General features: G+C 37.7%; 1 protein-coding gene across 2 annotated transcripts in view; it reads left to right on the forward strand.

Moving 5' to 3' along the window:
* GALNTL6 (polypeptide N-acetylgalactosaminyltransferase like 6) overlaps positions 1-18,112 on the forward strand; it is a 491,382-nt gene that overhangs the window by 204,277 nt on the left and 268,993 nt on the right. For both annotated transcript variants that reach the window (XM_081999759.1, XM_081999760.1), the window contains one exon: positions 13,724-13,890. In XM_081999759.1, coding sequence (XP_081855885.1) covers positions 13,724-13,890 — 167 coding nt within the window. The remainder of the gene's footprint in view (positions 1-13,723; positions 13,891-18,112) is intronic.

Consider the following 18,112-nt stretch of genomic DNA (forward strand, 5'->3'; position numbering starts at 1 on the left):
CACTCTCTACAACTACCTGAAAGGGGGTTGTGGCGACGAGGGTGTTGGCCTCTTCTCTCAAGTAAGAGTGAGGACGAGAGGAAATGGCTTCAAGTTACACCAGGGGAGGTTTAGATTGGATATTAGGAAAAATTTCTTCACCGAGAGGGTCGTCAAGCATTGGAACAGGCTGCCCAGGGAGGTGGTGGAGTCGCCATCTCTGGAAGTGTTCAAAAAACTTGTGGATGTGGCGCTTCAGGACATGGTTTAGGGGACAGGGTGGCGCTGGATTGATGGTTGGACTTGATGATCTTGAAGGTCCTTTCCAACCTTGGTGTTTCTGTGATTCTGTAAAAAAAGCAAATTTCACTCTACTGTTCTGCATAACTGAAACTCTTCGACTCTTCCTCATCATCAGTAGCAGAAGCTGAGAGAATGCCTGAATGGTTCCCCCTCAAAATATTTGAACGCTGTGTGGTTGCTGGCCCTTGTACTTTTAAAAGAGGCTAAAATGAATATGTGGTGGGATTTAAGGGGGTTTGTTTGGGTTGGTTTGGCTGTATTTTTGTATCTTTCGAATAGCTGCAGAGTTACTGTTTATCATTAAGTATGTTTTACTAAACTGTGCAGAAAGAATAGAATTACTAGACTCATATGGGAAAGGGATGTGTTATATAAATATTATAGTTATACAGTCATGCAGTAGTTTGTATCTGAATCCTCTAAAAATTTTCAGTTGTTATATTGAATGGATTTAATTACTTTTTTATAAATACAGCACATTTTTCACAGTTTGAGCTATGTATACTGTCCTTAAAAATAAAATTTAAAAATCCATCTTGAATCCAGTACTCCAAGATAGATTCCAATGAATTCCCTCAGCATTCTATGACCTTAAAGGCAGACTTAGGTTGTCCTCCTTCAAGACACTGAAAGAAAAATTATTTAATCTAATTTGAGCATGCTGAACTTCACAATATTTAATAAGGCCCATGGAAGTAATTAGTTGTTTGGATCAATCTTCTGTCAAATTTTTGATTCGTATTTTGGAATAAACGAAGATAGAAGGTTTCTTCCTAGTTCTCATTTAGTTTGGAAAACGAGAAATGTCTTCATACACACATACTTGATGCATTGCTTTATACCAGTCTTTACTAGTATTACATTAGTAATATCTGGCAACAAAGCAACTGCTTTTAGTGGGGTAGTGAGAAAGTTGGAGCTTATTACTCTGACCGCTTCTCAAGGTGGTTTGTGTAGTTACTGAATAATGCAGTGAAGGCGGGAAGTCATGCGGTCCCTAACATTACAGGCAATGTCCCGGTTTCCAAGCCTCACCAGATTGTTCTCTGACACTGCTTCAGGGCATCTCGTTCAAAGGGCAGCTCCTCAAAACAGGATCAGGAATTTTTTATACTCAAGGAAACTTGTGGCCTTCTGTCTCTGTCATGCCTGCTGTCAGTTCCTCTGCATGATATGTATTGATAGTAACAAATAACATGGAATAATTCCCAAGTGCTTTCTGGGGGCTTTGTCTCCCCTTTTTTTTTTTTTTTTTTTTTTTTTATGGCGGCAACAGCTAAAATGTAACTGAAGATTGATGATTCCCCTTCCATCCTTTTGGTGAGAAACAGGCTGCAGTATTTAATAGGCCAGTGAGGAGAGTCCAAGTCTGATGGGTCTGTTTCTGTTTACTGAAAAGAATTTGATAAAAGAAATAAGCTGTTTATACAAGTGGAGGAAAGTAGTTCTTGTGTGTTTAGACGCCTTGTGTGTTATCTAGTAAAGCCTCCCACGCTGCTGAGAAAATAGCAAGCTGCAGTAAACATAACTGTGCAATCTAAACTTAATAGGGACAGCAATACTGAAGGATATGTTCTGTTCATCTGGGATAGCAAAGTCTATTAGCGTTTGGCAAGTGTTAAAGCCAGAACTTTTAACTCACGGATAACACAGTACCAAAATTGGAAAGTAGATGTAACTTCATTAAGATCTGAGAGAAATGTGGAATGTTCTGGGGCTCCATACCTTTGCAGTTCATAGATTGTGTGATGATGTTATATGCTGTTAATTTAATAGTTCTGTGAAAAACCTCAGTATATCCTCCTTTTTGTTATGTATCCGTTCTTGTTTCCTTTCCAGGTATTTCTTTCATACAATTAGACATGTATCTAATGTGAATTTGCAGAAGACTGGATACTTCTGAAGCAAATGAAATTTCAGCTCTAATATTAACAAGACCCAGCAAGTGCCAGCAGTACATTCTCGCAACAGAATTAGCTGTTACACCTCACGTAATAAGGGCAGCAAATGTGCAGCAAAGCTGAAATAAAATAGCACCTTCTTTCTATTTTGCCTGGTATAATTATGAATAACCTTATTGAGCTTTAACTTTCTGAAGGCTGTGCTGGCCACAAGATGTGGTAGCAGGCATGAGAACTTACTGATCATGCATGTGGTGAGCACGCAGCACTTATCACTTACTGAGCATGTGTGGCCCATGAAGCCTGACAGCAGCACTCTCATAGCATTTGCTCCCATGTCTACCAGCTGTGAATTTTTGGTGTTACAGACAGTGGTCAGACCTACTAATATCTCGCTCATTATTTTTATCTCGTATAATATGTATGTAAGATGATGAGAGAGGTGTGAGCCTGGTCACATACCACTGTGAAAGGGAGAGGAGAAGAGATGTAGGTACATCACAGAAGAACTATCTTAAAATACTTAAGTAATCTGAACATAGTAAGTCCATGGGCCCTGATGGGATATACCCATGAATGCTGAAGGAAAGGATATAATTTTGAGACCACTCTCAAATGTCTTTGTGTGATTGTGGCAATTGGGAGAGGTGCCTGAGGACTGGCAAAAAAAAATGAGAGTGGCTGGTATGCCAGAGGGTTCCTAGAAGCCTCCAAGGATAGCTTTGGAATGTAAGGACAAGTAGTAAAAAGATAATTAGGATTTCTGAAACAGAAGTTAAAGGGTAATTGAATGTCATGGGTTGGTTTTTTCCCCGAAGTAGTGTGCTTAAAATGCACTTTGAGATGACAAAATCATGAGATTCTAATCATGTTTCTTCTCCTTCAACCAGGAAAACAAACCTAGACTCAAAATAGAGGCACTTTATTGATCATGTTAAGGTCTGCCTGAATTTTGGGAGGCAATCAGATAAGTGGCTTGGTGTGAATGAATTAATTTTGAGTACATTGATATTTCTGTAATCTCGCTCTCCAAAAAAAAAGTGGGTTTTGGGTGTGTATAAATTTTATAAATTGGGCTGCTTGCGAATATTTTGGAATTCAGAGGTAATAAAGTGCAAGGTTTAAGCTGAAATATAATTATAGTACTAAGATGCCTGCTGATGTAAACTTCCTTGTGAGGGATTTTGAGATGGTATAAATTTACTGTATGCATTCATTTTTTTTCCCAAGCGTAGACATATGGGTGAGTAGATGTGTTTCTTAAAGCTTGTTAAAGAGTGATTTTTTTTTAAATATTTTTTGTAAGAACTTTTCATGATTGGTGATGGTTTTATACCTCACTGTCTTGTAAAACAAAGCTTTGCAAACATAAACATGCTTTGTGTCATAAGGCTTATCTGCCTCTCGTTCTTCCCTTGCTTAGAGAAGCCTTTTCATTTGAAGGACAAAGTGAGGCAAACTCACTGATTTTGATTTCTTTGAAGACTTGCAGTGCTGCTGGAGAGATTGTCCATGACAGACCAAAATGATGCAATAAGACATTAAGTAACAAGCATCTAATTAAGCTCTACCAGCTCTGAAGTCCATACTGAGGGAAACCTACATAAAGAACACAGGGCTTTGCCTATTTAGTTTCCAAGACATGTTGTTTATTAGTGCATTTAATAGCAATAATGAAAACTATTTCTACTGTACAATTTAATATTTTTTTCATTAAAAAAGCCATCATGTTTTGGAGAAGGTTTATTTGTTCTAGTATGGAAAAGTGTTGTGACATTTACTGAGGCCCATACCCAGTAATGCCTGTTTGCTTCTGAGCTGTGAGCCACTGTGAAAATAAAGATTACTTTCCTCTCCATCAGCTCACACCCAAGTTAATTTTACAGCCTTGTCAAATGGCAGCAGAAATTACTAGTTATCACTACTTTATCAGGCTCAGTTGACAAGGCTAGATTGGAACAGAAACATGGTGTGACTGAAGCTTGTTGGTGTAAATTGAATGCTTTGACATACTAAGACAATTATTATGTAAATCTTCACTGGAAAATGTTTTGTCCCGGTATGTTATAGAGGGCTTGGCAGTAGCTGGGAGCCCAGCGGGTGCTGTGGTTCGTTTTAATAAAGGGAAAGCAAAGGTCAGATCTGAAAAAACAGCTCAGCTAAGAAAGTGTGTGCTGACAAAGTCAGCGGGGGAAAAAAGGCTGAAAAGCTCTTTCTGTTTTGCTCTAACTTTCTCTGGCACTTCCTGTAAAAGGAGAAAATTGGAGGTGGGCTTGTTTTATGGTCCAGTAACTGCTGTAGTAGGCTGCTGCCTTGCTTCCTAAGTGCAGCAAAGGGATGTCTGCAAGACATTTAGCTTCTCCTATGCTACTATCTATCAGAAAGGGTGGTTTACAAGGTTGTTCATGTGTCTAGAAGGCACAGAGCTTGGTAACTGGCCAAGGCACTGCTATTGGCATCCCTTAATGTGCATAAAATACTGTTGTTGCTATATCCACAGGGTCAAATAAATTGCTGCTTTTATGAATCGGCTTTTGCTGTAAAGTGGCTGAAATGGTGCCAGCCCTGCTCTCCTTTCTCATCATTTTAGAAGCTCATTTTCTTTCATTTGTTCTTTTACAGACTTTGTAGATTTCTGCGTGTTTCTGTTAACAGAAAAGCTGTAAAGATGGAGAATTTTTCAGTTCTGCATCTTTTCTTGAGCTAGGATGATGGTTTAGGGCTTTTTTCCCTACTTATAAACTCATCGGGGAATTAAACAGAACTATCCCTATACCTTGAAGTAAAAGAATACTATTTCTTTATTTCTGCCCAGTATAGTAGGCTAACCTACAAAATGTAAGCATAATAGTCTTATTATTATAGTCCTTATTATAGGACTCTCAGTAGTGAATAACAAAGAAGCATGATTGTAACTCCTTTTCACTACCTTTTTTTATAAGTGGTCCTCTTTTCAAGTTGTATTTTTATAGTGCCTGCTGCAAATAGCTTCTGGGTGTTACTGTGACAATTTTTTTTTTTTTTTTTCCTTCCTCAGGCAGGTTAGTATTTCAGGACTAGAGGAACCTCTGACTATTCTTTTAACCTACTGAAAGTCTCCTGGCAACTTTGAAACTGACTCTACAAGTGTTTTATTAAGAAACTGTCTTGATTCATGTTTCAACGCAGCAGAAGAATTCTATATCTCAGAGGAGTAACTAAAACAGTATTAAATGATTTAAAGCAAGCTAAAAGGTATGACAGCGTATAGTTTTTATGAATAAGACTTGAATTGCTGGAGCCAAATGCCCAGTTACAATAACAAACTGTAGGAACAACATGACAAATACAAAGGTGGTAGAAAGTTCCATTTTGTCAGTTATGTACATTTAACATTTCTCACTGTACAAATTACTTACAAATAAATCCTACATTACTTTTTGTAAAGAACTTTGATTTCATAGTAGCCATTCTCTGGTGGGTATATGTAATAAGCAGTGTTGTGCAGCTTTCAGAGTTCAGTTTTTCAAAACAGTAATACACAACGTACTTGAATCATACATAAGATTAGTGCTTAGTAATAATAATGGAAGGGAGAGAGGGAGGATATTCTTTGGCCAGAGCTAGTGAAGAGGTAGTTACTGCTTTGAAAATTAACTTGGAAACAGCTTGTGCACTAGTACAGAGGTCCTCTGTTTTTAAAAGTCTCATCTGAAGGTCTCTAAGGGACTCTAATTTAATGATCATAGAATCTTTGGGTTGGAAGGAACTTTTAAAGGACATCTAGTCCAACCCCCCTGCAGTAAGCAGGGGCATCTTCAACTAGATCCGGTTGCTCAGAGCCCTGTCCAACCTGACCTTCAGTGTTGCCAGGGATGGGGCATCTACCACCTCTCTGGGCAACCTGTGCCAGTGTTTCATCACCCTCCTGGTGATGAAATCTTCCTTAAAACTAGTCTAAATCTGCCCTCACTTAGTTTAAAACCATTACCCCTTGTCCTGTCACAACAGGGCCTGCTGAAAAGTCTGTCCCCATCTTTCTTATAGGCCCCCTTTAAGTACTGGAAGGCTGCAGTAAGGTGTCCCCAGTCCATTCTCTTCTCCAGGCTGAACAACCCCGAATCTCTCAGCCTGTCCTCGCAGGAGAGGTGTTCCATCCCTCTGATCATTTTTGTGGCCCTCCTCTGGACCCACTGAAACAGGTCCATGTCTTTCCTGTGCTGAGGGCTCCAGAGCTGGATGCAGGACTCCAGGTGAGACCCCACCTGAGTAGAAGGGTAGAATCACCTCCCTCGACCTGCTGACCACACGTCTTTCGATGCAGCCCAAGATACAGTTGTCCTTCTGGGCTGTGAGTGCATTTTGATGGCTCATGTCCAGCTTTTTGTCCAGCATTACCCCAAGTTCTTAAGCAGGGCTGCTGTCAATCCCTACATCCCCCATAATGATGTAGTATTATTCTTTGATGAAATATCAGATATTAAGTTCTGAAATATAATGTAAAGAAAGAAAAGCTTGATCAAGGATAGCAATCTTTGAAAGTGTAATTCAAGGTCCATAACTTTTGATTCATGATGATGATCCTGAAAATGAATTTGCTGATGAATCAGATACAGTGACATCATTTGGTGCCAGTTTTTTTTCATACATGCATACAGAAGTGTTTGTGTCTACAAAATATTTTTCTGACAAAGTCTAAATTGCTAATGCTATTTCATAATTCTGAGGACTTGTGCAAGGGAAATACGTAATGTCCCTTGCATGTTCTCCTCCTCTGAACTCCCTTTGTTCTGAATGCTAATGTAATAATGTTGGTGAATGCAGTTAAATCCAGTTGGTGGCCAGTCACAAGTGGTGTTCCCCAGGGCTCAGTTTTGGGGCGAGTCTTGTTTAATATTTATATTGATGATCTGGATGAGGGGATCGAGTGCTCCCTCAGTAAGTTTGCAGATGACACCAAGTTGGGTGGGAGTGTTGATCTGCTGGAGGATAGGAACGCTCTGCGGAGGGATCTGGGCAGGCTGGATCGATGGACAGAGGTCAACTGTATGAGGTTTAATAAGGCCAAGTGCAGGGTCCTGCACTTTGGCCACAACAACCCCATGCAAGGCTACAGGCTTGGGGAGGAGTGGCTGGAGAACTCCCAGGCAGAAAGGGACCTGGGATTGCTGGTTGACAGCCGGCTGAACATGAGCCGGCAGCATGCCCAGGTGGCCAAGGCCAACAGCGTCCTGGCCTGTATCAGGAATAGTGTGGCCAGCAGGAGTAGGGAAGTGATCGTGCCCCTGTACTCGGCACTGGTGAGGCCGCACCTTGAATCCTGTGTTCAGTTTTGGGCCCCTCAACTACAAGAAGGATGTTGAGTTGCTGGAGCGTGTCCAGAGAAGGGCAATGAAGCTGGTGAGGGGTCTGGAGCACAAGTCTTATGAGGAGCAGCTGAGGGAACTGTGGTTGTTCAGCCTGGAGAAGAGGAGGCTGAGGGGAGACCTTATCGCTCTCTACAACTACCTGAAAGGGGGTTTTGGCGACGTGGGTGTTGCTATCTTCTCCCAAGTAACTAGTGATAGGACGAGAGGAAATGGCCTCAAGTTGTGCCAGGGGAAGTTTAGACTGGTTATTAGGAAAAATTTCTTTACAGAGAGAGTGGTCAAGCATTGGAACAGGCTGCCCAGGGAGGTGGTAGTGGAGTCACCGTCACTGGAAGTGTTCAAAAAACGTGTAGATGTGGTACTGCAGGACATGGTTTAGTGGGCATGGTGGTGTTGGGTTAATGGTTGGACTTGATGATCTTAAAGGTCTTTTCCAACTGTCATGGTTTAGCCCCAGCCAGCAACTAAGCCCCAGGCAGCTGCTCACTCACTCCCCCACGGTGGGACAGGGAAGAAAATCAGAAGAGTGGAAGTGGGGAAACTCATGGGTTGAGATAAAGACAGTTTAAGTAACGCAAAAGTCACGTGCACAAGCAAAGCAAAGCGAGGAATTCATTCACCACTCCTCATGGGCAGGCAGGTTTTCAGCCATCTCCAGGGAAGCAGGGCTGCATCACGTGTAATGGTTTTTTGGCAAGACAGATGCCATCACTCCGAACATCCCTCCACCCCCGCTGCCTTCTTCGTCCCAGCTTTATATACTGAGCATGATGTCATATGGTATGGAATATCTTTTTGGCCAGCCTGGGTCAGCTGTCCTGGCTGTGTCCCCTCCCCACTTCCCAAGCACCCCCAGCCTTCTTGCTAGCAGGCCAGCACGAGAAGCTGGACTGTCCTTGACTACTTAGCAACAACTCAAACATCAACATTTTTTCATCCCAAATCCAAAACATAGCCTCACACTAGCTTCTGTGAAGATAATTAACTCTACCCTGGCTGAAACCAGGACACCAACCTTAATGATTCTGTGAAAGTGAATGAATGCAGCCTCAAACATTAAACACTAAAAGGTCTACTGAGCTGTTTGGTTATCTGAGGAAACACAAGTGTGGAGGTAAGGATGAAAGCGAGGAAAATCATAATGAAAACAGTCAAAGACTAGTCAAATAAGGTCCCCTTAGCATCCTTAAATATTTATCCTCTTATCAGCATGAGCATGATGTTGAGTATACATACATAGCCAGGACTGATTACTGAGAACACTTTCATGGAAATTATTGTGAACAAAGCTTTAGTGAAAAATCGGTTTGGTGTACTAATTTGTTGTAGGTTGATGTAGGTTTCTGCCCTCAATCTTACAGGTAAAATTATCAAATTTCATGGGAGGTTTTTCTTATGAGACTTTGCATATGTTTATACTAACATATGTTACATTCAAATGAGCCATTTTGCAACATATACAGAACAGAGTGAGTCAAATGACCTGTTTTCATTTTCATTTACCATTCAAATCAATCTTGTTACTGCAAAATTCTCATGAGTAATTTTAAGTTAAACAAGATGAAAATACCACTAGGGCAAAAACTGTCCCAACTGAAATAAAGTAAAAATCGCAACTTCCTTGGTCTTTCAAAATAATTTTTAATACTTAATAGTTGCACCCTTTTTTCAATTCCCCACAGATTTTTTTTTGTTTAATTCCTTAATCAGAATATGATGTGATACTAAATGTAATATGTTTGCCTTTATCAGTTGCACTATGATTTAATAATGAAAAGGAAAGCATAAAGTAACGTTGATTGACATCATCAACTATGTTAAGATCTTTTCTGTGTTGAGTTAGATGCTGGAGCAAACCCTTAATTGACAGTAACTGGCTGAACAACCTATCTGCCTGTTTTAAATCTACTAACCTTTTGAATGCTGATTTCAGGATTGATTTCCAGGTCTTTGGGGATTTCCCAGTATTCTAAGCTTTAATGAAAGTCAGTGAGTTCTTTGGACACTTTATTCTGCCATTCAAACTACCTCAATATCACTTACTGTCCACACAGTGCCTACATTAATTTAAAGTGTGCAAGTAAGTTGCAGTGTCTTCAGGTGGAGGCTGACAATTGGAGTTTCAGTGTGCAAGTATGATCATTTTTCTAAATCAATACAATTTTGACAATTATCCACTGGAATTGTGAGGCTTTGGAAAATAAAATTATTTTGCTCAGCAATATTTGAAATATTTCTATAGGAAGTCAGTTCAGTTTTGTTTAATATACAGACTATAATTTAAAAAGCTATACCTGATGAATATTAGTGCTCATTTAAACACTGTTAAAATTGGATGGTTATGGTGATCTTTTATACATAGCATTTTTCCTTTCTACAGTAAACCTTGCTTTATTTTTTAGTTTAATAAATTTTGGTAAGATTGCATTCTTCAGGAAATATGACAGATTCTTAGATTATAATTTCTCATTTCTTTGGAGAATCAAGAATCTCACTTTTAAAACATAGATTACACAGGGTAGTTAAGCTATTAACCTAATCAATTTGAGAAAGTAGGCATATTGAAATCGGGGTCTGTATTTTGCTTGGGAATGCTTAAAATACTGTTCTGTTAGGATTATTTTGGTGAGAACAAATGCATGTAGTCTTGAAAGTATGACTTGATGGTGGCTGAAAAAGTAGTTAGTTATTAAGGGATTCGTTAGAACCTAGGAACCAGCATGAATAATAAAGCAAGGTTAGTTTGAAGCTATGATCAAACTTTGTCAGCACCTCCCCAAACGCACTCTACAGAATTTTTGATAATGAACTAGTGTTGAAAGAACACTCCTAAAAATCTTTGTTGACACAAAATTGTGCAGTTACTAGAAAGATCCTTTTTACCATTAGCTTATCAGATAACTTTGATGCTTCTTGGGTTTAAACATCATTCACAGATGTGTTGAAATAGTAAATAAGATAAATCTGTGTATGTTAGGATTTATGAATTTATGTCAGTTATGGTTACATATAAAAAATGTTTCTTTTCTGCTTAATACATGAATTGTACAGCTACCTAGGCTGGATTTTTCTGTGTTGTAGGCACCATTAATAAATTTAAATATAATAATAGATTATGATATCTGATCTACAGACTTCACTGACCTAGTGATAACTAGTTCTTGGCTCTAGCCAGAAAGACACGATTGTTATTTGGAAGACTAGCAATGTCTGTGCTTCCAAATAGTCTCGCAGCCAGGGCATTTGGCATCACTTCTAAAATCAGGATTTAAAGAATCACACTGATGGACTTTGAGCAAATGCTGCATGCATATATGATTATTCTCTTAGTAAATTCAATGTCTCAGCAGTCGATGTCTAACTGCAGCTTTATTGCAGTTCATGGGCCTTTTCTGAGCATTACAGCTATCCATCAGATCCATCCTGCAACCCATCACAGCACAGAGCCAGCTATACTCTGCTATAGATAATGCTGAATAGAACTTAAAGTGGATTTCTGTGTTACACCTTCTAAAACATAGTGATACTCTGTTACAGTTAGTCTCATGTTAGAGAGCAAGGGGCTAAACATGAGCAGAATTTAACTTGCTGAAGAAAGGCAAGTAGGCCACTGCTGTGAATCCTAACAGACTGTCTTAACAATAGAAGATGAACTTTAAGGTTTCATTTCTGTGAATTTGAGAATTTGACCAGATTTTTTGGAGAAAAGAAAGGGGCATTTTGCTGGTTTGTGGCACTTACCAGAAATCAATTCACATATAGCAAGGTACCTTTGCAATACTGTCAAAGTAAAAGTAAATATAAATGAGGATTAAAGGTCAATGTGGAATGATGGAGACATGTTAAAGTGAAGTGTCTTCCTCTTCTGTCACCTAAGCACGGTTCCCTTTTGGGTGTTAATAAAGCAATCTGTTCTGCAGGAAAAGTGAAATAGTTAAAACTAACTCCATCAGTGTTGCCTCTCCTTCTCATGACTTGGAATACGCAATTGCTCTGAAACCATCGATGAGAATATCCAAATCCAATGACCTTCCCTATCCATGTACACTTCAGCTTACAATATTGAGCTATGCAAATACACAAATTTCAGTACAACCTCTTTCAAAAGAGGTTATACAGGAGGGTGATTAAGTAGGGCAACATTTTTATAAAGAAACAACTTCCTGATGTGTTTGGATGTTTTGGGTATTTTTTTATTCCCTTACCCTTTAGAAGTTGTAGTCTGATGAGGGAGAGGGGGGTGTCTTTTGCTTGGTTTTGTGTGGTATTTTTGGTTTTTGTTTGTCTTGGGATTTCATGAAGATGGAGAATTTACTAGTTTTAAAATCATACTGAGAGTTAAAAACGCTAAAGGAAAAACCTTGCTTTCAGACATAGCTTAAGAATTACATGCACGTGTAGTAGATGCATGTGTTTTAGTCCAAGAAGTGTTACTGTTGGCAAACAGCTGGTGACAGTAGGTGGTGGTTTTGGTAGGTGACTTTCTTAATTTGCCAGCTGAAACAGATACATATTAATAATGGGCTTCTTCATGCTGTGTTTCTTCCTACAGATCAGAAAAAGAATTTTTACTTAATTCTGTTGCTGCAGTGTTGGGGTTTTTTTCCTCCCAAAATGTTACAATATATACTTAGCCTTTTCTGTCACTAGGTAATGAGCACTGTTTTCTGCAGAGCCTCCCATTCTTACAAAGTAACTCTCCTTTCTCCAGTGTGCATGTATGTTCTACCAGGAAACTGCTTATTAAGGAGTTTCAGAAAGTATTATTTATGCAAATGAATTGTCATTAAACTCATTGCTGCTATGTTTTAGGAAGTAATTATTAAATTATAAGTTTACATGTGTGGGTTTTTTTTAAGGAAAGCATTTTTTGAAAACTTGATTGTTTACTCACCACTACATAAGAGTTAATATTTTGCAAATACAACTGTAGTAGCTATGAGTTTTTATTATTTCTTTGGAACTTTGGTAGCTGTACGATAAATTGGTGAATATTGATTTCTAAGTGACATAAAGTGGAAATGCAAACTATGCTGCAAATATATGTAAATCAACATTACAACCTACAGCATTATTTGATATGCGTAGTTTATTCTTTCTGAAAAGCAGCAAAGATATCTGTGCTTTTTTTATACCTAGAAGTTGCAGGTCTAAACTTTTTTCCTTTTTTCTGTTGCTTTTGTTTGTTTACAACAAAGCTGACATGTTTCTCCTTGTACAGATACCTTTATCAGGATACTACTTTCTCTTGGGGAATGAGAAATCGTTCAGTTACTTTGTCCCCAGACCTGAAAATGCAATGCTGTGTTAACAACAGAGGAATGCCTCCCTTTTCCCATTCTGTCAGCAAAACATGAAAGATGAGATCCTATCAGTTTCCATAGCCTAAACATTATTCATGAAATGTTCTCAGTGATTAGGAGAAACTGAATTGCAAGACCAGTATTTATTTTTAAAGAATGTTTTTTTGCTCAAGTATGTAAACAAGTCAATATTAAAAATGGTAAGGTTAAGCACTGACAGTACACAGAAGCTGTTCGACTAATATGCTGAAGGTGCAGTGCTTTCCATTCAAAAATTAATCTGGCTTACGTTTACTTGCTTGTGTCAGTCTGCATATTCAGAATCATAGTTGTTTTATCTCTATATTTGATAGCACCACTCATTTGGGGTATCTAGACGTGAAGCTGGAGTTGTATTTGTGGATGACGTTGTTTTGCTTATTGTGAACACATCAGCCAGGGTAACACTGAAATATTTTCTAGAGTTTGTCTCTTGGTATAGTAGGCTGCTTTTGCAAGTTTTTTCTGCTGCGGACAAAAAAAGATCATTTTGTATTTTCTCTTCCTTCATATTGTATTTCAGAAATCTTTCTGATAAGAGGATTTGTCTTCTGGAAATAATGTCATAGAAAATATGTCCTCTGTCATTTCACAGGAAAAAGTTTTCAGTGAAGGAAAATAATCTAATTCCAGCCAGTGTATTTCAATTTTGTTGCTGTTCAGAGTTATTGTATGTTATGAGTAACATGAATATTTTTAATGAACTAATTATTATCACATGAAAGTACTGCTTGATTACACTGTTGAATTTTATGCCAGAAATCATGATGGTTGAATGGCCTAAATGGATGGCAGTATATGTCAACTCAGACTTTGATATGCTTATGCACTTATTTTCTTCTCTTTCCAGCTGTAAGCACAAGGTGTACTTGGAAAAGCTACCTAATACTAGCATAATTATTCCATTTCATAATGAAGGCTGGACTTCACTCTTGCGAACAATACACAGTATTATCAACCGTACTCCAGACAGCCTGATAGCAGAAATTATTCTTGTGGATGACTTCAGTGACAGAGGTAAGGCCCAACTGGTTTTGTTTTGACTTGAAACTTAGAACTCCCTATAGAAACTAAAGGGTAACAAAAAGTGAGGAGATGTTAGCTGCTGGACTGCTTGCCTCAAAGTACTGTTTGATTGTTAGCTGGAATAAGTGTGTATAAGTGGCTTTTGTTTTACTTTGTATGAATACTGAAATTCATGTCAATGGGAAGAGATTGTGAACTGCTTGTTGACCTTATTAATATAGTATTTGAATGTATTCTCTCTGAAATACCGCACATTTTAGCGTTTCAACCTCTCTTCCTTAGGCTTCGCTTTTTCTCATAAAACCTATTAACTTTGGCCATTTTGGATGCAACTCATTAGACTTTAATCCTGGAATTTTATTGACTTAGACGGCTTCATGTACTGGTACAAAGTAGCCATACAGAGAAATGACTCTCTTGAAGGGAATGTGAAAAACTGCTTTAGAATAGTTAATCAAAGTTTACATCAGCTATGTATAGTAAAATTAAGGAAACTGCAATCGCCTAATGACCTTTGCCATTGTTACTTCTTGAATGCAACACAAGAAACAAATGCTCTAAGCTCCTTAAATGACATTTAACTTTTTTCTTTTGTAAAATTCATCCATAAGAATGATAGAGAACTGGGAAATAGTTTTTTCTTTCAAATTTCTATATATCTTTCAGGACTTCAAGCATGAGGAGATTTGACTTTTGGTGTTTAGGGCTTTTTTGGTTGTTTCTGTTGAAACATCAGTTGCTAGTGTGTATGTGAGCCTTGCTCCAAGTAGACTGGCAGACAGCAAAAGGGAGAATTGTGCTCTTTGCTAATGCTTTAGGTAAAACCTTTGTCTCAGCTAGGAACTTACAGGAGCAGATTTCTGTCCTACTGTTGTGAGAAGCCCCTGGGTGCACGAGAGGAATATTAGTATAGCGCTGCAGTGGAATAATTTTTGTAAGATTTTTAACTTGATATTTCAGGCGTTAGAAAGATTAATGCTGTACACATCTATCTTACCCTCTCATATCTGCTGGTTTAGTTGCAATATGTCCTTTGATGGACTGCCTCTCTATCTGTAATGCAATTTAAGTGAAATTGTAAAGTGAGCCCAGTTCTGGCTATTCTATGTTTATAAAATCTAGACCATGGATGAAAGTTTTCAAAACAAGAAGTGTAAAGTAGCACAACAATTTTTCTGCAGGCTAACAATTTCCTAGTAGTAAACAACTTACAGATAAGTCTGTAAGTTGTTTTTATGAGCTATCTGACAAGTAAAAATGCTTCTTAAACTAAGCGCGCCACTATTGAGGCTGTCCTTGCTCAATATGGTGATACTGTAGCATTTGTTTAAAGGAAGCTCATACTGACTATTGATATACTTTTAAATGTGTTAATGTTTTAGAAAGCTTATCTACCTCCCAGTTATTAGAAAATAATTAGTGCCACTAAACAAGGAGTATTGTAACTTCTATTGCTCTTTCTTGCCTGCTCTAACTTAAGTTCTACTGCTGGCTAAAAGTATTTTGGGACTAAATACTACCTGTAATATTAATTCCTAGAACACTCTAAAAATCTCCTGAATCTTCTTCATTTCCAGTTATATAAACCTATCTAAGTTTTCAGTGGAACGGTTTTCAGCTGGAAGAAGTGGTTCATATAACATGGAAATGCTTAACATAAGTATCTGGTTTGAAAATCTGAAAGAAACCAATTTGGAAGATTTGTAAGGAGCTGGGCTGTACCATTAGGAAGATTTACTTATCTGGTTTTTGGTAGTATTAAAAGAAATATTAGAAATGTGGTTTTTGAATGGTTGCCAGTTTTGAACTTGAGCATATTGGGTACTGTACTTTTTGAGAACAAACATGCTAGAAAAATATGCTGGCATCTCTACTCTGAATTCAGTAACATTGAATGTCAAGTGATTCATTTTGGCACATCTGCAACGGGTTTAATTCTTGTATTTGTGATCCTCTAAACTGTACTTAACTGAGTCTATATCACGTTTTCTTGTGCCCCTTTTTTTCTCTTTCATGAAGTGGACACATACAATACAGTTGGGTTATTTTATGCTAAAAAAATGTTGACTGATCTCTATCCCCCTCCCCTCCCAGTTCATAAAATAATGCTTTTTAAAAATGCTTGAATAGATGCCTTGTTTACTGTTACTAGTCCTTCACCCTTTAGTTGCTTTTTCCTAGACTGATGAGAGCAGTACGGCAGTGTGAAAGACATTCAAGATAGATTAGGTAAAAAATTATATAAATGTGTGTGTTCAGTTGTTGTCAAAACTGATAGAACCGTTGCAAGCAAAGTTTACTGCGGTGTTGAAGCAGCATAGTGATTAGTGCTAAATCTGTATCCCTTTTTCTCATTGTGTAATTTCTCCATGGAGCTTCATATGTCAAATAGCTGGAAAATGGCTATTACTTTCTTTTGCAAAATTAGTTATATACTATTTAAGTGACATTATGCATGCTATACTTACTCTATGACTTAGTATTATAAAGAGAGCTAGGAACCTAAACATCACTTGTAGAAAGTGAGGATGGGTTATTTCAATAGCACTGTTATTTTAAAAGTATTATTAAATGGCAAATGTTTTTCTCTAGGGTGTTCTACTAATCAAACTTTTCCTTCTTATAAAAAGTCTAAGAAGTTGTTATAAAAAGCCAGTCTCCGTTAGAAATAGAGTAGATGAGAAAAAGTAGAAACTTGAAAGGTCTGGAAAAGATGGATAAAAATGCTGGAGGTTTTTGTTTTCTTAATTAATGCAAATATGAATACTGCATGCACATAAAGAACTTTTGATAACAGATAGTGAAAATGTTTTAGTGCACAGCCAAGTACCCAGCAGTTTGCTGGTTTGTCTGCAAAATTACTTGTGTGCCTTCATTTTATTCATATTCACTTCTTCAGCTTTTGTGATCAAAATCAAAAACTTTAGATAGTTCATGCATAATATTGACCATAAATTATGACATTTAGATGTTATAAATGTGAAAGGACATCTGCACCTTTTTAAATATCAATACAGTGCGGACTAGAGACTTGATATTAAGAAGGGGAGGTAAGCAAATGTTATGAAGTTTGGAAATGCAATATTTGATCATGGACAAAGTTAGTAAAAAAACTGCATGAATAAAAAAAAAAAATCATCTGTGACAGTAAAAGGAAATGTAGATGAAAATATAGGTTCCCAAATTTGCAAAATATCTTTATTCATTTAATTTTTTGAGACTTTTTATACTTAAAAATGATGAAGAAATGTGAGGGAGAAAATTGATCAAATTAGTGCAATTATTTCCAACTCTTTGTTTCATCAAAAGTAACATTTATTTATATTGCTTACATCTCTGTAAACACAAATGGCCAAATGGTGCTGTACTGGTAAGATGAAAGGGAACTGAATCTAGAATTCACCGGGGTTGTTCCACACATAAAAGAAATGGATTGTCACTTAACAAGCTCTATAAAAGCAAGACAACTATTAGACTTCTAATTGGTTTGCCTTGGAAAGCTATTGATAAAGGAACTGGCTATGCTGTGTGCTGGCAGATGTCTAAATTTAATAATATTTTTACTCTTTCCAGCTGATTTAGCAGTCAGTTCTTCACTAGAGACTTCCACTGAATTCTTATAACTCAGTTCTAGGTCCAAGTAATGTAGACTTTCCACAAAAGTTTAAGGATATACATACTTTTGCATATTAAGGTATGCAGAATATTTCTGACTTTGTGATGGATTTTGGGTTGCAAATTATTCCCATACCCAATTCATACAAGCCCTGTATTCCAAAGTGCGTATAAATTAAAGACCTATCGGTTCAGTAGGCATCACTTGCCGTGGTAAATGAACAACCTTTATGTTGGAGGTACCAACATACCTCTGTGTCAGGTATCTCTGCAGTGGCTTTGTGTGCATCTCTGGTATTATCAGCCTGGTTTCGGGGAAAATGAGCCACTTATGTGAAGTGTTTTCTCTTCTGGGAGGGTTTTTTTTTTGTGAGGGGCTTTTGAAATGGGGGGTGATGGTGAGAGTCTATTTTTGGGGATGAGTTGTCTATTGTCATAGTTTGCTCAGTTACAGTCTGTTGGCAGAGACATCTCTGAAAACATGGTAAGAAGCAGTTTGGAGGAAGGATGAAAATGAAAAAGAAAGCAAGTTTTCACTGATTCTCTTATGGAACAGCATGCATTTACAAAGGAAAACTGAAGATTCTAATTAATGTTT

The sequence above is a fragment of the Phaethon aethereus genome, assembly GCF_964289735.1.
Source record: "Phaethon aethereus genome assembly, chromosome: 4".
Lineage (NCBI taxonomy): Eukaryota > Metazoa > Chordata > Aves > Phaethontiformes > Phaethontidae > Phaethon > Phaethon aethereus.